We start from the raw sequence: 27,305 nt of genomic DNA, 5'->3' as shown, positions 1-27,305 counted from the left end.
CTCACGAAATCGTTAAGCGGCGTTAAAGTATTGAAAAACGATAATGTTTTAGTTTGTTTGTTTGTTTTATTAATCAGAGATAATACTCAGTGGATGTAAATCAATAGTAAGCAAACCACACTTTTATTTGCATATAAATTCTACTATTCTCGAACAAACTGTAATCATTAATATGGGTCTATCTGTCTTTTATTAATTTTCAATCTAAAGTTGAAAATGACTACATGACAAATTAATTTGTGATGTAATCATTTTCAACTTTAGATCGAAAATTAATAAAAGACAGATCCATCGTCATAACAAGTGTCTTTCAACATTTGATCCAGACTCTGTAAGAACTAGAAGAGAACAATCATTTTGATGTCATCTTGTAAAATCACCAACCTCTAACTTAAAATTGGAGTATTGTGCATTTCAAGGTCAATGTTGCGGCTCATTGACCATTAAGTTTTCAAGAAAATAACAACATGGAGTGTAGTGCAAAATCGGAAAGAACATCCATAGCTCAGAATATATACATACATATATCTAAGTACCGAAAAAATTAATCTTCCAGAGGTAGGGGTTGACCCAGAAAAACTCGAACATTTTCAATATTTTTTGTTTCACTAATACATGTATTATGAAGTTAAAAGTTGGCATGCACAATAATCAACATCTTTTGAATACTACATAGAAATGTCAATAAAATCTTTCTATAAATAACATTTATCTCTCTGTAAAATGAATCATTAAGAATAGCTGTTGGCGCAACAATGACGACGCCAAAATGTAGCTCGTGGCGTTTTCGAATATGTTCAGGAACCTTGCTTCTTTAAGAATTCGTATAACTGACTCGAAAAAGAAATTGCAGAGAGCGCAATTTAGATATCGAAGTATACGAACAGTATCAAGATATCAGACGCCAAAAATCTTCATTGCAAAACCTTTCTCAGGGTGGAATGTATAATCCATTTAAGATGCTTCAATTGTCTATAGAGTTGGTTAAATTTCGACAGTGCAAAAAGCTTTTGGTATATAATTGATGTTTTCCTACCTAATACTCAAACACAAGTAAAAATTATTTTGGACATTTGAAGAGACTGGTATCCAAGGAAATCCACTGGTTTTTAGTCATTTTTCTATATATAATTATGTTTTCGGTACGAGATAATGTATTTTGATTACCTTATTTGTTAAAAGAATGATGAATTACCTTATTCCTCAAAAATAACAAAAACCAAATTTCCGTAGCGATATTGTTGTGTATCAATCTGGCATCTATAAGCTTTTCTGAAGGTGTGGGGGTAAACTGAATACATGTACAGTATCCATAAAATTGGTTATATTGGTTCTGATCAAAGCTTACTCATAAATTTACTATTGTTGAGTAATAAATGCATTCAGTTTCAAAGGGAATGTTATATCCCCCACAAACGAAACTTGGAGGGGGGATAAGAATCACCTTGACCATCGGTCCATCCATCCATATGTCCGTACAATCTTGTTTGGTCCATTAAATTTCAATGAAGAGCCATTGAAAGTTCATACTTTATTAAGATTGCTTACAATGAGGAAATGTGTCGTGACCATTTGAGGCCATTTGAACAAGTTCAAGGTCATTGCTAGAGGAATAGTGCAATTTGTGCCCACTCTACATAACATTCCAATGAAAAGACTTGAAAGTTTATACTTAACTCAAGGTTTATTTATGAGCTGTGGGTTTGTCCTGACCTTGACCAAAGATCATCTGTGCATGCTTGACCTTTGGTCTGAGATTGATTCACTCCATGTATTATTTAACAGCCATATAAAATCTAATTGTTTCAAGTTAATTTTCTCATATTTAGAAAAGAAGATTGGTGAACAAGGCGGGCGAAGTGCCTAACCACTATGCTATGAAGCTTACGACAAATATTGGATTTTAAATCATGTGATATGACCCTCGACTAAATGGACTTCAAATGATACAAATGTTGTGTCATAAATGTGTATTTTTAAGGTAGCGTGAATTTTTGCTTTGTCTTTGTCGACCAAAAAATGTACATTGTTAGTATAATCTTTCAAAAAAAATGAAGCGAAGATCCATTCCTATGGAAAACATAGGTAATCAAAGATTACTAAGCTCACCTCGATGAATGTTATCTGAAAGTAAGGCAAATCTCACATCATATTTTTTCCTAGTTAGTGTACATCCGAAGATTAATATCCATCAATATTAGATTCAGAATCCAAAGCAAGTCTGGAAGTGTCCATCTCTAGATACATCATCATCCATGCTAATTTGGTTCAAATATGGCTAAAATTCACTCATGTGGAAAATCTAGGTCAGATCCAGAATCCGAAGCAGGTTAGTTAGAGTACATCCCTAGATGCATCATCCATGCAAGTTTGGTCCAGGTAGGGCTTACAGTTCCTTGGGAATGGACCTGCTCCAAAAAAACTTTAACCTGGTCACTCATCTGGAAAATCTAGGTCAGATCAAGCATCCGAAGCAAATATGGTAGTGTCTATCCCTAGATGTATCATCCATGCAAATTTGGTCCAGGTAGGGCTTATAGTTTCCTGGGAATAGACCTGCTCCAAAAACTTTAACCTGGTCACTCATCTGGAAAATCTAGGTCAGATCCAGCATCTGATGCAAGTGTGGTAGTGTCCATCCCTAGATGCATCATCCATGCAAGTTTGGTCCAGGTAGGGCTTATAATTCCTTGGGAATGGACCTGCCCCAAAAACTTTAACCTGGTTAATCATCTGGAAAATCTAGGTCAGATCCAGCATCCGAAGCAAGTGTGGTAGTGTCCATCCCTAGATGCATCATCCATGCAAGTTTGGTCCAGGTAGGGCTTATAGTTACTTGGGAATGGGACTTGCTCCTAAAACTTTAACCGGGACGCTAACGCTGACCGGGACGCTAACGCCGTGGAATTAGCATAAGCTCATCTCGACTACCTCGAGGTGAGCTAAAAATTGCGTTATAATATGAAGAAATGGTCATTTTTAACCTCTTTGGTGTATCATTATGCTATTTCATATACGAAACAGGTAATCAGAGATTACAGAGCTCACCTCAACGAATGTTGTCTTTAAGTAAGGCAAAGTCCCACACTAAACTAATAATCTAGGAGTGTGCATCCCTAGATGCAACATTTATACTAGTCACTCATCCAGAAAATGTAAGTCAAATCCAGCATCCGAAGCAAGTCCAGTAGTGTGCATCCTTAGATGTATCATCCATGCAAGTTTAGTCAATATAGGGCTTATAGTTATTTGGAAATGACATCTGCTCCAAAAACTTTAACCTGGTCACTCATCCTAAAAAGAAGATGGGCGTGTTTGGCGTGTGATATGCAGGAATAAGGCGTACGAAACATTTATAGTTTAAATGTCTACGATTTGGTCGGCTGACCACAGCTGGACATACTTTACAGAGTCACGCACATGGGAAAATGTTACATTTAGTTAAGGAATAACTGTCTAATTTTTTGGATTCATGATGTGATCAATCGAGTGGCTTGCGTGATAATTTGCATAAACGCCGAAGGCGTTTATGCATAAAATTATCACGCAAGCCAATCGATTGATCATCGTCATGAATCCAAAAAATCTGACAGTTATTCCTTATATTTACATGCTCCTGATTCTGCAAATTCCCGTGCTAATAGCCCCGCTTCTGTCTCTATTTGTCCCGCCCCGCACGTGATTTTTTTTAACCGCGCCTATCGATGAACCAGTAGATTTATGTAGAAATAAAGTATTTTTACAATTTGTAATTTTATCTCGGACAAAGACATTGGAAATGTAAATATTTTGAAATACTTTGCCAAATTTAATATATCAGTCCGCTTATCTTAATAATTACTACATCTAAAACTTTATAACGCTTCACACCAGTAATAAACACATATAGGATATAGTTAAATGCAATTACAAGTACATACTTGTATATATTAAAGTATCAGTAGGTTGGAAGAATTGCTTTCTTTCGGTGCAACAGAACCAGAATTTATCTATTTGAAAATAAATCAGTTCATAAAATTAAACTGACAAAAGAATTGATTGTTTGTACTAAAAAAAAACATTAACGCTCCATGCGAGGATCGAACCAAAAATATTTCCTTTTCATTGCACTGAACGGGTAACGCATAGTTCTGAGCTATCACCGCTACACAGACTTTAATCTTTTTAAAGCAACAATGAAGCACCGCATTTACACATTGGAATTTTTTTGGAAAAAGTTCATTTTTTTATCGTCTCTGGGTCTTCTCTCCATTTTTTACAAATGTTTGTTAGTTTCTTTGAATTAAAATGCGCACAAATAACGTTTCAAAATCATGGAGAGATGACCCAGAGATAGCAAATTTTTAGAAAAACCTGTTTAAAAATGTAACATTTTGTACCAAATGACTCAACTAGCCAACTTTCAAGTTCTTTTTTAGCAAATCAAAATACAATATCGGGAAAATATTTCCCTTTCCTATTTCACAGGAACCCGATACATCAAAAGAATGCTAAAATTTCATGTGACAGATCAATGAAATTTTCACTTTTCAAGTGCGCCCACATTCCTACCGAATGCCAATCAAAAGCGCCCTCGTTCTTCAGGTCAGATCCAGCATCCGAAGCAAGTCCAGTAGTGTGCATCCTTAGATGTATCTTCCATGCAAGTTTAGTCAATACAGGGCTTATAGTTACTTGGAAATGAGATCTGCTCCAAAAACTTTAACCTGGTTACTCATCCGGAAAATATAGGTCAGATCCAGCATCCGAAGCAAGTCCAGTGGTGTGCATCCTTAGATGTATCATCCATGCAAGTTTAGTCAATATAGGGCTTATAGTTACTTGGAAATGACATCTGCTCCAAAAACTTTTAACCTGGTCACTCATCCCAAAAATTTAGGTCAGATCCAGCATCCGAAGCAAGTCCAGTAGTGTGCATCCTTAGATGTATCATCCATGCAAGTTTGGTCAATATAGGGCTTATAGTTACTTGGAAATGAGATCTACTCCAAAAACTTTAACCTAGTCACTCATCCGGAAAATGTAGGTCAGATCCAGCATCCGAAGCAAGTCCAGTAGTGTGCATCCTTAGATGTATCATCCATGCAAGTTTGGTCAATATAGAGCTTATAGTTACTTTGAAATGAGATCTACTCCAAAAACTTTAACCTAGTCACTCATCCGGAAAATGTAGGTCAGATCCAGCATCCGAAGCAAGTTCAGTAGTGTGCATCCTTAGATGTATCATCCATGCAAGTTTGGTCAATATAGGGCTTATAGTTACTTGGAAATGAGACCTGCTCCAAAAACTTTAACCTGCTCCAAAAACATTAACCTGGTCATTCTTTAGCTGAAATTGCAGCATCTGAAACCTTGACTGGAGCAATAAAACACACTAGAAGCATCCTCCATGCATCTCTGACTAATGTAGGCCATAGAAGTACTTGAAAAGAAAACTGCTCCAAAAACCTTAACCTTGGACGCCAACGCCGAGGGTATTACATAAGCTCCCCCAACTTCGTTGAGGTGAGCTAATAACTTAATCTTTGTAAGATTGTTGCTAGTTGCGGAGATTTAACATAAGTACAGGTTAAAATGAAATATCAAAGAAAATTTTGTCATAATAGAGATTTTTCACTTTGTCATTTGTCACACACAAGACATTTTGCTCACCTTGTTCACCCATCTTACTTACATAGTAGTACCAGATTCATCACCATTGAAAGTTTGTCCCATCAAGATTGAAGTTTCTGCAAAATGGGTATACTTTAACCCTTAACTTGGATTGCAGATATACACCTGGGACATAGCAAATGTTTTTCCTTCACCAACATGTGGCCTAAAAACAACATACAAATATCGTTTATGATTTTTATTATTTTTCACTGTTTTATGTCATTTTATTTAAACATGACCGACTTTTTACAATGCTAAAACATTGACAAGGATAAAATGCAGTTGGGGATTTGCAGTTAAATACATTTACATCATCAAATGAGCTAGCATCATACCATATATACAAAAACAGATGATGCCAATAAATCATAAGAACAAAATATCTGCAATGGCCACTTCTTCATAAATAATTTAAAATCTGTAATATATATATACATCCTTGTTAAATTAAATAATTTTTTGGTAATATTAAATTCAACACAATATTCAGTTTCTTCTTTCACCATTTTGTCAAACGGAAGCTGAAGACAAACAGTTAAATTTAACAAGAAATGCAAATGCTTTCATAAAATACAGTAAGCCAATCCCTTCAAGAATAAAAACCTAACAAAAATATACCTGCTATTTTGAAATCCTAGTTTTTGTGGTATGGTGATAATTTGTAGATTAACATGACATAAACTTATCTGTAGAAAATGCTGCCTTCTTGTATTGTTCTTACTTCTTTAAGCAAAAAGGAAAAATTCCATAAAAGCAATTAAAATTTTTACTCAATGAACATGCAGCATATTTTTTTTTATTTTTAATTTCCTCTTTACAGAATGTTCATGAAGCTATTTCCAAGTAGTCTTGTTACTGCTTTTAAAAATATACTTTCTCTAATAATAGATACAACCATTACAGCATTCACAACTGCTTTACATGACACCAGTACTCTGAAACTCTTCAATCACTCATATCACAAATGATTAGGATTTGATCCATTTTCCTATTTCTGAATTTAATCAAGGCAGGTGATACCTCCAGGAATGTAGAATTTATTCCTTTAACTAAAGCTGAACATCTGATGGAAGACAACTGTGAAAAATGGCCCCTTGTCAATTCACACAATTTTGTTTTTCTTGTATGCCATAAACATTAGGCCAAGTTTCTACACATACAGACAAAATTAATCGATAAACACAAAAAAATGTATTTTCTTAAAAACATGATTGAATACTGAACATTCACTGTAAATGTTTAAATAATAATAATAAGGCAGAAAAAATATCATTTTCTTGTATGTAGTTAAATCAGATAAAAATAACATGCTATTCCTATTAACTCAATAAAGCCATACTTTCTTTAGAAATCACAACGTAAACATGCAAACCTTTCAAATTGTGATTAACAGCAATGGCAAGGAATGTTTTATTTCTTTTTTAATTTGATTTTCACTTTGTGGATTTAATTTACATTAAATTTACAATTTGAAAGAGGTAAAAACATTGTTTCACGGAATCCCAGCTTTTCATCAATCCACCAATTCAATAATGCTAAGACTTACAAACACATGCAGATAAGAATTTCCCTCTGAACACCAAGATAGCACTATGTTTTTGGTGAGTAACTCTGTTTTCTATACATACATAAAAGAGACTAGGAAACAGTCAATAAACATTCAATATCACAGAGAACAAAGGTATGGGGGAGAGAGAGAGAGAAATTGTACATCATCTGTTTCTTGTGTGTTGTATAGACTTTTGTTCATTATGCAGTAAAACACATCAATGCAAGACAAGCCGTATGCTTCAAGCATCCTTTCTCACAGCATGTGCAGAGCCAGTCTTTATGAATCACAGGGATAGATTAGAGCACCCCGACTACCTGCTGTATACCCACAGATGAGATCAGTGTTTCCGTTTGGCTGGAATCCTTCTGCCAACCTTCAATAGACCTGAATGCTGCTGAACCACAGTGCATTTTATCACTTTGGTGGTGTATGCTTGCTCTCTTAACCATAGTAGTTAGTGTGTGTTTCACTGTCTGCTACGTGGATAAACGAGGTCGTTTTGCATTAGGAATTTCCTCCTCTTCTTCTTCATCCGAGTCCTCATCGGGATAATCCACCAGTCCTATTAAGCCCAGCTAACAAAGGAAAATAAGCAACTGCTATCAACATTATTACATCTACTAAAATGGGGGGGGGGGGGGGTTTGTTGTCCATAAAGGACAAGGTTCATACAAGAGATTAGGAACATTCAAATGTTAAGGACAGACGATATGTTCCTCAATAATATATATATTTTTCTAAGATTTTGTCATTGAAGTATTGCTACTTTAACATGTTTACTCGCAAAAAATTGAGGTACCTTAGCAGGCATTTATGCAAGATATCAGAGGAAGTTTTTCCTATAAAATCCTTTTGGGAAAAAACTTAATTAGCCAATAACACATATTCTGGTGTTTCATTTTTTTTAAAGACGATTAGAAACCAGTTTAGAAATCAGAAAGAAAGTAATTAAAATTTTGAATATTTTTCACATAATTCAAAGGTATACAAAACAGATAATTGAGGAACGTATCGTCTGACCTTAACCTTTAAAATTCCAGATCTGGAAATTATAACAGATGATTTTATTCATTTTATTACTAGATACCTACATCTATCTCAAATATTGGATACGAATAAACTGTACTTGACTTACCCGTTTGTTTGATATCACTGAGGGGTCCTGATTAGGGGATGACACTGGGGTCTGGGGTGAGGTGTTAGGGGTGGGACAGGGCATTCCCATCATAGGACTGCCCGGACTGGGTGGGCTACCAGGACTCCCTGGACTTCCCGGAGAGTGACCTGGACTGTTGTTTGGACTGTTCGTGGTCAGTCCCGACTTAATGTTGATATTTATGGTTGCCCTGTTGAGAAGCCTTGGTGGGGATTCCCGAGATATTGTTGATTGATCTTTGGCTAAAGAGAGAAAAGCAACACCTGACACTTCTTTTTCTTTGATCAGAATTATTCTGAATCATAATTTATGCTTACCTTCCAATTTTGATGAATCTTAATTTACACTCTACCTTTAAATAAGATATTCAATTGAATTATACATGAATATAAAATGTTGATAGACCAGAAGTCTCTGATGAGACTGTAGCTCTACTGGTCTGTTTGTATAACAAAAGAAAAGTAGCACTTGGATTTGAAACATTGCAACATGCAACAATAAATAGAATTATGTATCTTAATGTAGTCTACTTTTGTGACAAGTTATTGAAATCAAACGAAAACTAGGAGTAGTAGCGTTTTGAAAGTATTTCACGGAAATTTCTATTTTTAGTACCGGTAACCATGACGACACCATTCACCCAAATAAAAAAAAACAGAAATACATATTATGTATCGTAGTGTATTCTAACTGTGTGCCAAATTAGATTGAAATCAGACCAAAATTGTAGGAGGAGTAACGTTTTAAAGGAATTTCACAGAAATTTCTATTTTAAGTAACCATGGCAACACTGTTCATCGAATTCAAAAAAATGCACTAAATTATGTATCTTAGTGTAGTCTACTTGTGTGCCAAGTTATATTGAAATCAGACCAAAACTGTAGGAGGAGTAGCGTTTTAAAGAAATTTCACAGAAATTTCTATTTTTAGTAACCATGGGAACACCGTCCATCGAAATCAAAAAAACGATGCACTAAATTATGTATCTTAGTGTAGTCTACTTGTGTGCCAAGTTATATTGAAATTGGACCAAAACTGTAGGAGGAGTAGCGTTTTAAAGGAATTTCACAGAAATTTCTATTTTTAGTAACCATGGCAACACCGTTCGTCGAAATCAAAAACCGATGCACTAAATTATGTATCTTAGTGTAGTCTACTTGTGTGCCAAGTTATATTGAAATCGGACCAAAACTGTAGGAGGAGTAGCGTTTTAAAGAAATTTCACAGAAATTTCTATTTTTAGTAACCATGGCAACACCGTCCATCGAAATCAAAAACCCATGCACTAAATTATGTATCTTAGTGTAGTCTACTTATGTGCCAAGTTATATTGAAATCGGACCAAAACTGTAGGAGGAGTAGCGTTTTAAAGAAATTTCACAGAAATTTCTATTTTTAGTAACCATGGCAACACCGTCCATCGAAATCAAAAACCCATGCACTAAATTATGTATCTTAGTGTAGTCTACTTATGTGCCAAGTTATATTGAAATCGGACCAAAACTGTAGGAGGAGTAGCGTTTTAAAGGAATTTCACAGAAATTTCTATTTTTAGTAACCATGACAACACCGTCCATCGAAATCAAAAACCGATGCACTAAATTATGTATCTTAGTGTAGTCTACTTGTGTGCCAAGTTATATTGAATTCGGACCAAAACTGTAGGAGGAGTAGCGTTTTGAAAAATTGTTTACAGACAGACGGACAGACAGACAGACAGACGGACGGACGACGGACACCTTACTATCGCATAAGCTCTTCTGGTCTCTGACCAGTAGAGCTAAAAACACTTATTAGTTACTTTTTTTTCAGTCAAAATCTGTAAGCTGAATATTCTTTAATGCTAGTATTACCCTTTCTACTCTCCATAAAGCGACTGATCTGATCAAAGTCCGAGTCAAGCTTAGACTTTAGAACATCATTCATTGGCACCAGAGTTTCTCCATCATCCACTTCGTCTTCCTGATCAAACCACCGCTCTTCGTCTTCCTCAAGTGTCCTCGTCTCAATCCACTGTTGGTTCTTCTTGTTAAATGTTGGCATCCTAATATAGACATAATACATTTATTGACTAGGTTTGAGGGCAACCTGTTTTGTCAGACCCAAGAACAAACTTCATGCCTGATGCCATTAGGCCATAGGCTTACAGTTCAATTAATGGGTTCTGCAAAACGATGTTGCCTGAGAACACTGTTAATAAATCTTTAGCTATTACTTTCAATTTAAAACCTATCCTATGCTGGCTTCAGTGTTTGTTATGAATGTCAAAATTTTGATGTAAATTCCATTTACCACACTGCGGATTTAGGGTCAATTCTGTAACTGTCAAATTTCAATGAATGAAAATAAGATACAGCTATGCCTGTCTTAGCGGTCCAATATCTCACTGAGCTGTCTAACATTGTTTTGTTGTTTGTTTGCTTAGTAAATTGTTGGAAAGGTTAGAATTTTTTTTTTTAAGTATAGAGTTTTCAGAAAATAAATTTTAGAGGTATAACAATATGATTTATCATTCCATGAAAATTTATACACATTTATAATGGATATGTACGTGTGGTGTCAGTTACAAAACTTAGCAGGAAATACCATATTTCTGCTATACAAGAATAATGTATTAACTGTTAACACAAAATAAAATACATACAAAGGCATAAAACATTGGGTATATTTATGCAAAGGACTCTCTATGGCAAATTTAGCATTAATTATCATTAAATACAAATTTCAACATTTACAGGTTTTGATGCAGAATGATTGTTTTTCAAAACTTTTTATCTTTGGGAAATAAATTAACTTTCTTTGCAATACTGCAAACAAATTTCTCATTATTATACATGTATGTGGAATCTAGATTTGGTTTACCCATTAACTCGGTCCTGCTGTTGGTCATATCTGACTTTAAGGGCTTTAAATGTGTTGACATAAGTGACTGATTCCAGATCTTTAATATGATGTTCTATGATATGGGCGCATAATGCTTTGATGTCTTCCTGCAGAAGAAAATTACAATTGCATGGTAATGAAGTTTTCTACATACTAGATGTAAGTGAGTTGCAGTAACTTCCATATTTCACTCTCTAAAAGGCCTTCATATTTCTTTCTTAAAATCTTCAATAATTTGAATACACAAGTCTGTTTTAAACTTAACAGTATATATATATATAAATGTTATCAAATTGTAACTAACTTTGAAAATACACTGTACTTAAAATAAACCATTATCTCTAACAACTAAAATGGAGGAAAAATTGCTTTTAAAAACAAGATTAATATTTCTCCCAAAAGAGTAATCAACTAACTGTTTTTATGAATTCAAAGAGCTCTATCATTGCAGAATTAAGTAGATTGTATCGACTGCCATTTTGTCTAAAAGCCTCCACCACGGGTTCAAAGAGACAGCCGTTGGTGATATAGCGATTGTAAAACTCCTCCTTCAAACCTATTATTTTTCTCATGAACCTTAAGGCACCTGCAAAAGTTTAAACACTGTTAATACATGAACATGCACCTTGCATTTCTTTTTCAGAAATTTAAATTATATAAAAAACATAAAATTATATTATTGCAATCATGGTAGTCATAAAACTAAAACCAGAGATTTTTTTTATTTTTTACAACTGAGGTCTATCCAAAACATTCTTTACCTAATGCTACAAATGCATGTCCCGATTTCAGAAGAACTAGCACCCTGCGTAGTAGGTCTTTACTAATGATGTAATTTTTTATATGATACGTATGATATTCCACACAGAATGTTAATAATTCTAGGATCAAACTCTGTAGCTGAGCGGTCTGAAAGTCATCTGAAAAACAAAAACAATAAGAATATACTTGTCTTCCTGAAATACCACACGAATTCTAAAGCCTAAACCTTTCACATAATATCTGTTTTATTTAATAGGAGGCCAATGGGCCACAATGCTCACTCAAGTCATATTTTAGAATTATTGCTGTTCTTTTATATCTGTGACCTCCCACTGTGTACAAAATTTCAGAGAAACTGGTACCCAACATTAATGTAATTAAATAACTAGCTCCACTTGTCACGACTTGACTTAAATTGTATTAGTACTATGCTTCTTTTTCTGCATAATAAGTTGACCTAATCAAGCCCTTTCTTCTAAAGAAGGTTTTTATGAATTTTTTCCCTTTATTTCCTATTCAAGATTGAATTCCCTTCTGTAAATTCCATCAATAAAAAAGATGCTTTGTGCAAAATACTGCCCCCAAAATTTTTGGATAAATTTTGGATAAGATGAAAATGTTAGAAAACCAGAAGTCTCTGATGAGACTGTAGCTCTACTGGTTGTATTTATAAAGGAAGATAAAAGTAGCACTTGGACTTGAAACTTTGCAACAGCAATAAATAGAATAATGATCCTTTGTTTAGTCTCTTTTTGGCAAGATTTATTATTATATCAGACTAAAACTGTAGGAGGAGTAGCCTTTAAAAACAATTTTACTGAAATTTTGATTTAAGTAACCATGGCAACATCATTCAACAAAATCAAAAAACAATAACACCAATTATGTATCTCTGTAGTCTACTTGTATGTCACATTATTCTGAAATCAGACAAAAAGTGTAGGAGGAGTAGCGTTTTGAAAGTATTTCAAGAAAATTTCTATTTTTAGTAACCATGGCAACACCATTCATCAAAATCCGAAAATGGTACAGAGAATTATGTATCTTAGTGTAGTTTACTTGTATGCTAAGTAACACTAAAATCAGACCAACACTGTAGGGGTAGCATTTTGAAGGTATTTCAAGGAAATTTCTATTTTTAGTAACCATGGCAACACCGTTCATCGAAATCAAAAACCGATATATAGAATTATGTATCTTAGTGTAGTCTACTTGTGTGCCAAGTTATATTGAAATCAGACCAAAACTGTAGGAGGAGTAGCATTTTGAATGATTTTCTCAGAAATTTCTATTTTTAGTAACCATGGCAACACCATTCATCAAAATCAAAAACCGATATATAGAATTATGCATCTTTGTATAGTCTACTTGTGTGCCATTAGTTATATTGAAATCAGATCAAAACTGTAGGAGGAGTAGCATTTTGAATGTTTTTTCACAGAAATTTCTATTTTTAGTAACCATGGCAACACCGTTCATCGAAATCAAAAACCGATATACAGAATTATGTATCTTAGTGTAGTCTACTTGTGTGCCAAGTTATACTAAAATCAGATCAAAACTGTAGGAGGAGTAGCATTTTGAATGTTTTTCACAGAAATTTCTATTTTTAGTAACCATGGCAACACCGTCCATCGAAATCAAAAACCGATACACAGAATTATGTATCTTAGTGTAGTCTACTTGTGTGCCAAGTTATATTGAAATCAGACCAAAACTGTAGGAGGAGTAGCATTTTTAAAAATTGTTTACAGACGGACGGACAGACAGACAGACAGACAGACGGACGGACGACGGACACATTACTATCGCATAAGCTCTTCTGGTCTCTGACCAGTAGAGCTAAAAATGAACAACAAGCAGCAAATGAAAATGTACATTCTTTCTTTAACCTCTGGCTCTTGTGAGCTAAATTAGTACAGATAAGATTTCAAAGTTGTATAATTGTATGTAACAAAGAAATACTTATTGTACCCTTGCTTGGCTTGGCATCTACTGTATTGGCAAACAAAGGAGCTGTTAGAACATGCATACTTCTTTTGTAGAAAAATCCCAGGAACTCTGTTTTCTCCGTTTTCTATAACAGACAAGAAATTATTATTTCTGATCTAAACATGAACTTGGCAACACACTGTTTAATGTAAAAATATACTAAAAGGTGAAGGAAATGATCCTACATTTGCTGTAGCCGTCATGTTTTCTGGGTCAATCAACAACTTTATGATTCCCATTAGCTGCACCGCTCCACCTAATTCTACAAAGGGATAATATTTTTGTCATGAATGAAGTATCTTCCTTGATTTTCAAACACAAGTGCCCTTCATTAATTATATGGAGCATTACTTATCAATATACATTCCTCTTTACAATAATCATTATACACATATACTTTCACCACACACTATACATAATTTACTGTTATTATTCCATTAATGGATTATACATGTATATGTCCAAACAAGACATTATTATGTGTAGATTTATACTAGATTATTATCGTCTTACCAGGATCTGTGTCATTTATCATCTGTTCTATCACCAAATTGATCAACAAATCATCCTACCAAAAATGATACATATTACAAGATGGTCATTTCTTTTACTTTTATTATATACATACCAAACAATCATAGAAAATTTACATCTGCATATTTAACAATGTACAAATTTTATTAGTTTTAAAAATAAATTCTGTCTGGGATTCTGTCTTAAAAAGAATTCATTACAGCTTAGTGAATAACTGATCTTCATACTTAAACTACTACTAATAAAGTTCACTTGACTATTTCTTACATCATCTTTATTTTGGCCTTCCTTGAGAATGAATTCTCGAACCATGGACGGACTGAATTCAACAATGTAAGAGAAAATATCAATCGCTGCAGATTTCATTTTGGGATCATCCAAAGCCTTAAAAAGAAAACACCAGATGTTTAACATTACTACAATGTATGTGTATATTATGTTACAACTGCACTGTTATCACATTTTAGTTAATGTCTGCAAACAATACCACTGAATGAAAGTGTTCCTCCCAAATGTACACAAGAAATATTTTACAGCTGATCAAAGATGATCTAAACAAATAACAGGTACAGCTCCATATCTTTATTTGAAGAACTAGAATTTCTGCCTTTATAAGAACAGAAGACTTACCAGAATGACTTCTAGAGCTGACAATGCCCCAAGATTTGACAAGGTCTGAAAATTGAGAGACACAATTATAAACAATGCACATTTGAAAATCTGCATATGGAAATCCCCCCCCCCCCCCCATCATCTTGAATCATCATTAAGTCCAAAATCTTGTAAAGAACAAAAGAACAAGGTAATTCTACTGCACTGAGAAGTATCTCGTACAATCTAAAGATGTGTCCTGTCAGGTCAGTTTCTGATGACAGCTCGACCCTCCCCCTCCCCCCCAAAAATTAACAACATAATATATAAAGCAACACTGACAATAATCCCTGTGACCTTGTCTACACGACTGGTCCATGACATTACACCTATTTTTATAAGCAACAAAGTTCACAATATTTCCTTTTTAGAAAATCATGACTCATGTCTATGTTAAAACTCTGGCATGTTTTTTTCCTTAAAGGTCTTAATCTCTCAGACCCTGAGAGATCTAACTGCTAATGTGATGCAACCACAGAATGGCTGTTGATGAAGTCTACCTGAATATAGTCCTTCATTACCTGGAAAAATGAATCTCTGTTTTGCGGTTGCAGAGTCTGTGAAAATGTGCAAAATTCCTTCAGAAATAAGACAAGGTCCCTGCGCTGGCCATCATCTGTTTCATCATCCATAAGTTGAGCAAACAGACTTGGTAGAAATTTCTCATCTTCCTGGAATGGTTATTTAATACAACTTAACATACTATATCAAGAGGCCCCTGCACCACAACACTCACCTAAGTCACTTTGGCCCTGCTGTTCTTCATCAGAAGATTCTTTTCCACTTTTAATATACATGTGTATTTCCATGTAAAACTTTGATCGCCCATTGTGGCCCCTACCTACCTAAAAGGGTCATGATTTAAACAAATTTGAACCTACACTACCTGAGGATATTTCCATATAATTATGACTAATCATGGCATTGCTATTCTTGAAAAGATATTTGATTTTTCCTATATATTCCTGTGTAAAACGTTGATCACATATAGTTGCTACACCCTACCCCCAAAGGTTGTGATATGAACAAATTTATATCTATATTACCTGAGGATGCTTCCATATAAATATGACTAATCAAGGCTTTTCCAAGATTTTTCCTATATATTACCAAGTAGAAATTTGCTCCACTCTACCAAGTCATGAACGTATTTGAACAAATCTGAATCTGCACTATCTATGGATGCATCCATATAAATAAGACTTAAAATGGCTTATCTGTTCTTGAGAAAAAGATTCTTCTTATGTATTCCTATGTTAAACTTTGATTGCCCATTGTGCCCCCCCCCCCTTACAGTCATGATTTGAACAAATTTAAATTTACACTACCTGACAATGCTTCTACATACATATATATGAATAGTCATGGCTAATCTGTTTTTGTGAAGCAGATTTTAAAGATTTTCCTATGTATGTTTATGTTCAATTATGATCACCCATTGTGGCCCCACCCTACCCCCGTCTGTCGTGACTTCAACAAATTCAAATATGTACTATGTAATGAAGCTTTCTTTTAAGTATTACCTTTTCTGACTCAGTGGTGTTTTTTGAAAGATGGCATTAAATTTTCATTTATTCTTAATTATCTCCCCTTGCAAGAGGGTCTCGCCCTTCATTTGAACAAATTTGAATCTCCCTCTTCCAAGGATGCTTTGTGGCAAGTTTGGTTGAAATAGGCCCAGTGGTTTTTGAGAGGAAGTCAATAAATGTTAAATTTTTTTTTGAGGGACAGAGAGATGACGGACAAAATGTGATCAGAAAAGTTCACTTGAGCCTTCAGCTCAGGTGAGCTAAAAAATTTTAAGTCATTGATCTACATTTGTGTCAAGAACAAAATTTCTGGATAGCCACACACTTGAGTCTACCTTTCAGAAGAGCTGACTACTTGAATATTTAATGATTGGATTGTTTGATTTTTTTGTGTTCAATTTAAATATTGGTACTCCGGGCTTGTGCTTTTAAAATTAGTTCTGTACACTAATTTCCATCTTTGCTAGCCAAGGGTTTTTGATACGCTTCTCTTCTCACAAACCCTTGGCATTCGGTGCTATTAAAAGTTAGAGTTTTTTTCTCGAGTTGTGATTGGAGTTGATCGACATTGTTCGACCAATCAGCAATTGCTTTTGTAAATGACTTCAGGATATACATGTATCTTGATTCTTTAGTCTCAGGAATGAAAAACACAAGTAAACAACGACTTGTAAGATAACATGCCACTCTATAAATAGATATGGTGTCATCCAATCTTAAGCTGATGTACAAATATTGTGATCAGGAATCTTATTGTAGATGTAGATTTGCACGATAAATAACAAATAAACATTGCTCGATATCGTCTTGTTAATTATTCTTTAAAACTTAAATTTTCAAATATGCCTTTTATTTTGGTTGATGATGCAATTTGTGAGTATGTTGGAAGATTCGAGATCACGTGTCATAAACAATCTCAACTTTTGACTGCACCGAATGCCAAGGGTTTGTGAGGAGAGTAGCGGATCAAAAACCCTTGGCAAGCGAAGATGACTAATTTCAGGTCTCAAACTTTCCAAAATGACAAAATGAATTTTTAGTTGAAGTTCAATTATCTGGGTTCGACACTAATGTTAATTAGTCCATTAGTCTCAGACTAATACATTTTCATTCGGACTAATAAAATCTGTGGCTAATAAGGCCAAACAGTCCAATAAAAATTTCTGGAAAACAAAATGAATAAATTACTGATGTTTAATTCTCAACAACTTTTACTGGAAAACCCTGCATGTATCTTGATCTTTCTAACTTCTTGGTGGGTAGTTAGGTAATTCAGAGTCAATTCATCTCTTAATTTTACAACTGATTAATATTCATGAAAGTAAACATTTTAGCGATCATGATTTAGTATTACAAGTAAAAGAAAGATGTTGGAGGTTTTGGATGTTATATATAGAGAAAAAAGAATGAAATCTGGAATATGATCATACTTTCTGATTGCGAGATTTCAAAGAATCTGTGGCATGAAACGCTTCACCATAAATGCTTTGTTTATTTCAAAAAAGTATCATTTTTAAATTAGTCATTACAAAACATTGATTTTCCTTTTTTAGACAGACTCACAAAATCCTAAAAATGTTAGTGTCGAACCCTGATTATGGTGAAGCTGTTAATATACATCAATTAGAAAAAAAAAACTTTTTCTCATTACATATAGGTCAAGCAAAACCTGAAGAGATTTGACCACATAGCTTCAAACAATCTAAGCCTATTGCTGCTGTCCTCTTTTATCCATTTTAAAGTGAGCAACATTTCTTTACACATATCACTAAGGAGTCTATTAAATTTAAGATAACCTGATATATTTCCAAAATTCCAAAATCAATTTTCCTTTTCAAATTCAGTGCAAGTAAACTACTATCTTTTTAATAGCATCCCAGGTTAGATTCTATATACTCCAAAGGTGAATTTCAATCAGATTCACTGAATACGCTACCTGAATCATTCCAACAATTTCCACTTTGTTAAAAAATACAAATGAAGTTAAAGTTGAGAGCATATTTTCCTCAAACACAGATGGGGTGGGTAGGATTACATCCTGAATGTACTGAACCCGGTAGGTTTGGTGAATTTTGTTGAGTAACTCGCGATTTGAGATAGGTATAACTTCTTTAAACCGCACTGTCTTTTGTAAGTACTCCCGATGATGTGCTGGTGTTTTCAGTGCTGGGTCATATTCCAAAACACCAACAACATCAAAGATAGTATCATCCGCAAACAAAATTTCGAACAACTCTGTCTTGTTAAGTAAAAATATGCTTTTGAATATCTCGTAGAGATGATGCAGACCATCAATGTTTTCCAAGTCCTCACACATATGGAACAGATCTAAAAGTTTCCTGATATACCCTTCTGCCTCCAGGGCCAGAAACAGTTTCTCTTTTTGGATTGGAGTAGGTAATACACTCCTAAAGAGTTCAGCTATCTCATCTAGCTTGCTGAGTTCACAGGGTGGCATTTCTATTGGTGGGGCAGCATCAGGGAATTCCTCATATAAATGGTCTTCTTCCGATTCCTCCACAATTAAATCTTGCGTGATTCCCACAGAGGGATCTTTCCCTTGCACCTGATAAAAAAAAGATCATATTTTACAGGTCAATCCTCTTTTGCTTTAAAATATAAACACACAGGAAGTATCCTTTTTTTCTCAAATTTATAGAGAATATTACATGGCAAATTTAATCATTTTTGTGCAACCTTCTCTCTAATTTATAAATGAAGTCAATAACTCACTGAGCATATTTTTGTCCAGATATCATTGCAGCCATCTTTTTCCTGAAAACTCAAAGCTAAATCATACTGGTCCGCTTCTGACCAAACAATCAGGGTTTCCTGTTGAAAAATTAAAATCAAGTGATGTCAATTCCTTAATGCCCAAAGAAGGGAATCATTTGATGTACACAAAACAGCTCTTATTATGCCTGTACACTTTGACCTTTCCCTGTTATCACAATGATCCCCCACAGAGCAACCTGTGTGTCTCTGTGACAAAATGCCACCGAGTTGTTGACATTACAATTACAATATCTTAAATACTGAGAAGTTTGATGTTAGATTAGTGCTAAATAATACTTGCTTGTTGTTTTTGGTAAGCAGTCTCAGGTCGAATTCTGGACTCTAGTAAAATGGAACCTGTATAGCAATAAATATTACATCATTATATCATACAAGTCTACACACACATCATTTATAAAAGTATTTCAGGCATTTGACAATACAATATATACAGTCAAACCTCATTATCTCGAACCCAAGGGGACTGAGAAAAAACTTCAAGATAACTGAGGATTCACGATATCCAGGGTCAAATACTTAAGGAATAAACAGTTGGGACTTCAAAATCACTTCAATATATCCATGGTATTTGAGATATCCATGTTCGAGATACCGAAGTTAAACTGTATATAAATGGAACCAAGATAGGATTACATTTGTTTACACACATTCTTTGACTTTGCTTCCAAAGTTACACAATTTTCTTATTTTAAGGCATATTAAATGATCAACTGTGACTTGGTATATCTGAAGGTTTGGGTCAAAATTCTTTTCCAGAACGATAATCCAAAAGATTGTTTAGATGTCAATAAACTTTGTCATTTGTTTAATCAATTATTCATACTTTTAGTAAAATGTATATTGAATTTTTCATTCCCTTTGAAACTCTGAATGTTGTAAACAAACAGAAAACCCAATGTATTGGCAGATTGCCAAATGAAAACTTCAGTTGATATAAATAAATCTCATTTTAATGAACATCCTGCATCAACAACTGAGATTCCAAATAAAACCTGAGCAAATTCCACTTTATAACAGCACTTTCATCACTACTCAAAACTATACACTTAAGTAAAACAATTTGTGTTCACTCAAGGTCTAGCTAAATATGCAGTTTTATTTAGATAATTTAACAGATCTAATTAATTAAGGTTATCATTTTGTGATTATGAAAAAGTATCTTAACTTGTGTGTTGAAATATCCCTACTTTTGAAATGTTAGCATTATCTATAGCTCATTTTGAGCTTTTGTATTGATGCCTTGGTATGCATTGAAATGAACAACTTAATATTTTTTATAATAGTTTTAAAATTAGGGGTGGATTCACCAGAAAAATAGAATTGCAATATTTGATGGCATACTGCAATTAATACTGCAATATATTGGATTGCTGTCCATTTCTTTAAAAGTAACTGGTCAGATATGTATTCTATTAATTACAATTAAAATACCAAAATACCAAATTTACCTAATACCTTATCTTGGTTCTGATTAGAATTGCTGTTTAATTAAATTTATAATGTAACCATTGAAATATATAGTAATTCTTTTTCACTCTCTTCTTAATTTTCAAACACAGTAGAATTATCCATGCAACTGATTTTTAGAGTTCACATAATACTTCTGGTAGCATATCCAAATAAGTAAGTCACTCATTTTCCATACGCCTCGGGGTTTATTTTTGTTTACAAGCCCATCCTTTTATCACCTGCGACATAGAACCAGTGATAAGTGGCCAAACACACAGCAGACATTACCATTCTATATCTTTTTTGCAAATTCAACAATGTACGATAATTATTTTTTTAATCATATCGGATCTTTAAAATTATTTCATCTTATCTACATACGCATTATACTGATTTTTACTTATATTACAACAGAGAATTCTTCATTTTTATAACTTTCTAAGAAATTTATCTCTGCCTTGTGTACTACAGGCTTTTGGATCTGTTCCCTAGAATGGTGTAAAACTTCGAATACTTATGCAAAAAGTTGAAATAGGTGACACACTTGTGGATGATAATCCACAAAATAAATAATGTTTGTATGAAATGTTGCAATGCAACATTCTTATTTTGTTTCATTTTGATGGATATTTTCCATATTCAAGATATACAAGGCATAATTCCCAAATCTTCTAAATTTCCTTGCATAGGTAAGAAAATGTCAAAATTAAGACTGTCATGGTTCCTTGAAATGATCAAAACCTTGGTCCAAGTTGTTCGGTTCCATTTTTCTGGATCGGGTCTGGTTTGTATATTAGAATCTGTTTCATACCAAAAATGGCTTCAAATCAAAAGAATGATGAAGATAACAGTGACAAATAAACATCACAACTAAAATATACTTCATCCATGACAAAACAATTGTCACAAAATTATGGTATAATAATAGAAACAAGCAAGAGTGGTCATGATGTAGCTAAGAGTTGGCCTAGTTCTCCTGAATACTAGGGCTGCCATGAATCAGATAATTTTCAAATCGATTCGGTTCAAACAAAAACCTCGATTTTTGAATAATTTCGATTCGATTATAAGAAATAGAACCTTTTTTTATTTTTGTATAAAATTTGTAATGTTTGATAATTCAAAATAAATAATGAAACACACTTTCATTAGATTTATTAAGATAATATGGAATGTAAAGCCAAGAAAACAAAGGAAATACCTAATGTTCTAATTACAAAGTATGAACCAAGAATCAAACGTCTGAAATTCAAATTACTAAAATATTGGTCATTAGTTTTAAAAGAGAAAACATGCATACAAATCTTTCAAACAAAGCTTCCATGATTGCATATGCTAAACATAAAAGTATTGGTGATTTGCTTACAAAAGCTATTTTGCCACAATAGAAATTGCGGTTTGATCCCTGATTTTTTATTCACCAATACGATATCAAACTGCCGAAACACGTTGCTGTCGTAACAATACAGTCAATGATTGATTTTACATTCAAAACGATGTCAATATTAAAAAGAAATACGAAATTTCGCTGCACTGTGTCAGGTCCTCTAAATTCAGAATTGCGTGGCTGATAAGTGTGGCCTAAATGCACTAATCTTCCGTGCCATCTTTCGGTAGAAAATGGAAGTAGTCCCCTAGTTAGAATAATCTAACTGTGTCTCAGGACAACTGGGTCCGTATGACATACATCATTTTAACGATAGAACATTCTATCTAGTAATCCCCCGCAAACTTCTTCGCGGCCATTTTCGTGTTTTTGACTACATTAACATGATTTGCCATCATTTCTTCCGATTAACCAATCAGAATGCACCTAACAACAGCGGATGTTAGTTTGAGAAAATCAAACCTGAATCGAATCAAAATCCAGGAAAAACATACCGAATCGAACCGAAAGATTTTGATTTGCGGTTAACAGATATTTCGGTTAATCGTGGCAGCTCTACTGAATACAAATGTCAAGACGTTAACATGGAAAAGACTTGTTTTAAAGGTGAATTTAATGTAATAAATAAAGACTTTTCAAGTTAATTCATGGAATTAAAGTTAGAAATAGATGTGAAGAACCAAACCAAAAAACAAAAACCGAACCAATAATTCACTAAAGTAACCTGACCCAAAAAATTTTGGAACCATGACAGTCCTACAAAATATACGACTTATTCTATATATATATATGTAGATCAATATATAACATTTTACTCAAAAGCTGAACATAAGCTATTTGGGTTTCTATACTTTTTGTATAAATCTACTAAACTAAAAGTTAAATATATGACAAGGTTGCAAATAACATTTTAAACCTTAGGGGCCATGTGGGCCCTCAACTTCATAAGCTTTACTAGCCCACATTGATATTTTGGGGCCCACAATTTTCTGTTCACTTAGTAAAAAATCTTTTCTTATCATAATCTCAGATAAAAATACTTTATTGTCCATAGTATTTCCTGTGGATTTTGACACCACTTGTACGAAATTCCATGTTTTCATTAAATTTAAGGCATGTATTTTGAATTATATGTTTCTATCATACAATTACAGAAAACATACTTTATCGACTTTCAAAGTTCATAGCATTAAATATTTTAACCCACGGTAGCAGCAAACGATAAGAAAATGTCTTAAACATTCTTATTTCAGGAGGAAAATTAATGAATATAAAAAGCTGCTAATTGTACATAATACACAGTGTGCATCTTAATAGGATAAGGACGAAAACCCGCTATCGTTGACACATAAAAGGAATTTTCATACTTATAAGGAAGTGTATCATCAATACGATTTTGCCCGTCTTGAAAATGTTTTATAAGAAGAAAACAGTGAGAACAAAAGTGCATTTAATACTAGAACCAAACCATAATCTGGTTCTGGAAAAGGTCCAATAAAATTCTTACTCGCCATGTGGGCGATATCCTCAAGAGTTGGTCGCCCATGGGCAAATTTATTGCATTTGCGAGTGGGCGAGTGGTTATTTGCAACCCTGTATGATCATCATATATATTTTATGAATACCATCTATCATAATGGGAACTCTCAGACAATTAATTCCAAACTGAAAACAGTTTGCAAATTTTGCGCGAGATGTTTGTGAAACTCTTATGAACAGAAACTGTTGGTGGACCGACAGACAGACAGACCAACCGACAACAGCAAAGCAATATACCCTCCCTTCTTTGAAGGGAGGCATTAAAATATTAATATGCTGTAAAGCAAATATTTCTTTGTGATAATTCCTGTTTGCAATTCAGTTATTTTAAATCCATCAGCAACTCTTTAATTTTTGTGATTGAGAAAACATTTGCCAGAAATACACATTGAAAGAATCGGTTCATGCCTATAAATATTCATGAGTAAAAGAAGGTTGCAAAACTCATAATTCTTGCACACAAATAAAATTTGGTTTATACATGTAGTATTCTAACTGCATACTCGGTCATTAAAATTTTTTTATAAGGTTTAAAGGAATAGAGAATTGCAGCAAAAGTCTATGTAGAATGCCAATTTATGAGTGGACCTCTAGCAAATCAACAGATTTGATTTCAACAACCAGTTTATTTTTTTAACAAAATATTAGGAGCCGACATATAGGTCAAGATTATTGTTTTTATTATTCAGATATATAGACAAAGATTATTATTTCAGATATGAAGACAAAGATTACTTCATTATAATAAGGCCAAGATAGTGCGTTTCCTATTCCAACCTGAGAAAAAATAGGGTAGGTAGGTAGGGAAAACATATTATTTTAATATTTTATTGGCAAGCATGCTACCATTTTTCCCTGGGGAAATCGTTGTCAAAACATTTCTGATTTATGTGTATAGGATATGCATTTTCTGAAACACAGAAATGAACGAGATAAGGATTTCTAATACTGAAACTGGAATAGTTACTCCTGGAAATTTATCTGCTGATAAATTTTTTAGGGTCAGCTCATATATTTTAGGGTCGGTTGGGGAACCGGAAACACACAATTTATTTATCTAAGCCTAAGATTGAACTTTTATGTATTTTATCAACTGTCTGTTAAATTCTATGGTAATACTTAAATTTTATCCATCAGAAGAGATTTATACAAATTATTAGACTTTGGGTCCAATCCCACCAGTCTTCACAAAAACTTTTCAAACTAATTGGAGAGTAACACCAGTGAACTTTCTAAATTTACTGGCCCACCAAAAATTTTACTGGCCCCTTTAATTTAAAACAATACATAATTATAAATTAATACATGCCAACTTTAGAAACGCTGCCATTTTTTGCCCTTTGTCATGTTTCAGTAAGTTGTTCGCAGGATATTCGTGCATTTTATGTAATAGTTACTAGTTAGTTCCCTTTTTATCGGTTGTTACATCTACATAGCGTTAGTATATATGACATAATACGCCCCTTTAAGTATATTAATAAATTACACCAATATGTGCTTGTTTCTTTTATTTAGTATATTAAGGACATACGCAACGTAGTTTGAACTTTATTGTCTTTTTCCTTGGAGTTGAAGAGTTCCAATACTTAAAGGAACTGTTTGCTACATTTTAATGTCTATATATATATGATGTTGAACACTTCTCCTAAAATAATTTTGGATAAACAAAACATCTAGAATATGCTTAGAAATTTTTGTATATTTTTCTTTGAATTATACAAGAATTTTCATCAATAGATAACTTTTCAAAGCCCCTGGTAATGCATGCTTATTTTTTGTCTACGAACATCTCATGGCACTTTAATCTTAAATTAAGAATATCTTGAAAAATTATCAGTGGGTAAGATAAGTTTCGTATGTCCTTAATAATTAAAAAATTTACGCAAGCAAGACAGTTTAAATATATTTTGACTATGCATGACTTCAAGAATCTACAAGCCCATTGGACTTCTTGAATTTTGATTTTCACTGAACCGACATCAAAATTCACTGGCCTCAGTCTTCGGACCACTGAGTTTTCGTTAAGACTGTCCCACACAACATATTGTCAATAAAAAATATTCAATACAAAGGAAAGATAAATTTCAACTTCTTTCAGAAAACATTCAAACAAAAATATATTATACCTAGCTGGGAATTTTAATTATAAACAATTTCGAGAACCATCCTGAAGCCTTCGTTAATAAAAATTAAAGTTACATGGAAAAATAAAATAATGTCCTTGCTGACCCATGCATGCCTGCAAATGATAATAATCAAGAAGTCCCTTGGAGGAAATAAATATGAAAACCTGTAATATTTTACCAGACTTCTTTGATCAATAGTCTACCATTATTTTTTTGTTTTGCTTTTTTAAACAGCACTGCACAATACTCAGGGGAAAATTTTCAAACTTCGTAGAAATTCATGAACTTAACAATGGTTTACCAAACACTGGAAACAAAATTAGCTAAATATCAATCATAAATTCAATATTGTTTTCCTTTCTTTGTACATACCATCTGCTTCAGACCTAACAAGCAATGACACCCCCTTCAGCCTCTCCACGTACGGCGAGGACACATGCCCGGTGCCTTTATCATCCCAGACTTTTTTCTCGTCCAACAGATACAGTTTCACTCGCCGCCTAACATCGTTAGCTGCCATTTTCTTTCTGATCAAAGCTGACTGAAGTTTTTCAAATAACAAAATTATACTCCATTCTGCTGAAGAAGTGAATCTTTTATTGAACTTTATCTTGGTCTAGCGATCATTAGATTACGACCACCGCCACAATGAAATCAGTTACAACACAGAAAAGTATATTGGGAATAATAGATCTAATAAACAAAAGTGAACAAAAAATTACAATATTTAGTGTTCAAATAGAAACTTTTTGTGGCTTGTTAAATGGAATACCTCAGATTATGCACGATCTTTTCCACTGTTTACACACTTGATAAACATTGCTGCTGAGCTTCAATGTCCGCCATCTTGAATGTGTTATTACCCCGAACGTGGGGTTCTCATTCTTCCGGACAAGGTTCCCGCCAGAGAGTAAAATACGGACCAAAGTCGTAAAATATGTTCCGGCATTCTCAAGTTCATTTCCATTTAGTATAGCATGGCCGTAGGAACGGGGGGGGGGGGGGCACGGTGGGCCGTGCCCCCCCCCAATAATTTTGCCGATATATAGTTTACTATAGAAAACATAGCTACTATATGCTTGTGCCCCCTCAATAAAAACGTCTGATGACCTTTCTTTTTTGTTTTTTTTTTTGCTTGCAAAGGAATTTTTGGTAGTTGATAGTGCCCCCTCAACTGAAAATGTATAGCTGTGCCCCCCCCCCCCCCCAAACTGAAATTGCTTCCTACGGGCCTGTATAGTGTTATATAATAATAATAATAAAAGATGTAGAAGTATATGTCAGCTTAAAAAAT

General features: G+C 33.8%; 1 protein-coding gene across 2 annotated transcripts; it reads right to left on the bottom strand.

Moving 5' to 3' along the window:
* Positions 1 to 5,836: 5,836 nt before the first annotated feature.
* LOC133181886 (serine/threonine-protein phosphatase 4 regulatory subunit 3A-like) lies at positions 5,837 to 26,912 on the bottom strand. 2 transcript variants are annotated; one of them, XM_061316537.1, is made up of 17 exons: positions 26,784 to 26,912; positions 26,384 to 26,538; positions 19,791 to 19,846; positions 19,448 to 19,546; positions 18,651 to 19,280; positions 15,707 to 15,856; positions 15,165 to 15,209; positions 14,802 to 14,918; positions 14,514 to 14,568; positions 14,186 to 14,262; positions 13,983 to 14,085; positions 12,008 to 12,166; positions 11,663 to 11,832; positions 11,226 to 11,353; positions 10,217 to 10,407; positions 8,343 to 8,605; positions 5,837 to 7,782 (listed from the first exon to the last, which is right to left on the bottom strand). In XM_061316537.1, the coding sequence occupies exons 2-17, from the start codon at positions 26,529 to 26,531 to the stop codon at positions 7,684 to 7,686; spliced, it is 2,490 nt and encodes an 829-aa protein (XP_061172521.1). In that variant the 5' UTR covers positions 26,532 to 26,538; positions 26,784 to 26,912; the 3' UTR covers positions 5,837 to 7,683. The 2 variants fall into 2 exon arrangements, with proteins under 2 accessions (XP_061172521.1, XP_061172520.1); XM_061316536.1 differs by having other exon boundaries at positions 26,384 to 26,552; positions 26,784 to 26,906.
* Between the last annotated feature and the right edge of the window lie 393 nt (positions 26,913 to 27,305).

Source organism: Saccostrea echinata, unplaced genomic scaffold (assembly GCF_033153115.1).
Source record: "Saccostrea echinata isolate AGI-Se365-2 ecotype Australia unplaced genomic scaffold, CSIRO_AGI_Sech_v1 ptg000009l, whole genome shotgun sequence".
Taxonomy (NCBI): Eukaryota; Metazoa; Mollusca; class Bivalvia; order Ostreida; family Ostreidae; genus Saccostrea; species Saccostrea echinata.
Note: the sequence above shows the minus strand (reverse complement) of the source record. Positions and strands in the feature narration are given on the sequence as shown.

Bases quoted from the DNA above. Each gene is read 5' to 3' on its own strand.
- LOC133181886 (XM_061316537.1), bottom strand. From the start codon at position 26,531: ATGGCAGCTAACGATGTTAGGCGGCGAGTGAAACTGTATCTGTTGGAC. The intron at 19,847-26,383 runs GTATGTACAAAG...ATTGCTATACAG, and splicing joins TGTTAGGTCTGAAGCAGATG to GTTCCATTTTACTAGAGTCC. The intron at 14,919-15,164 runs GTAAGTCTTCTG...TTTCTTTTTAAG, and splicing joins CAGCTCTAGAAGTCATTCTG to GCTTTGGATGATCCCAAAAT.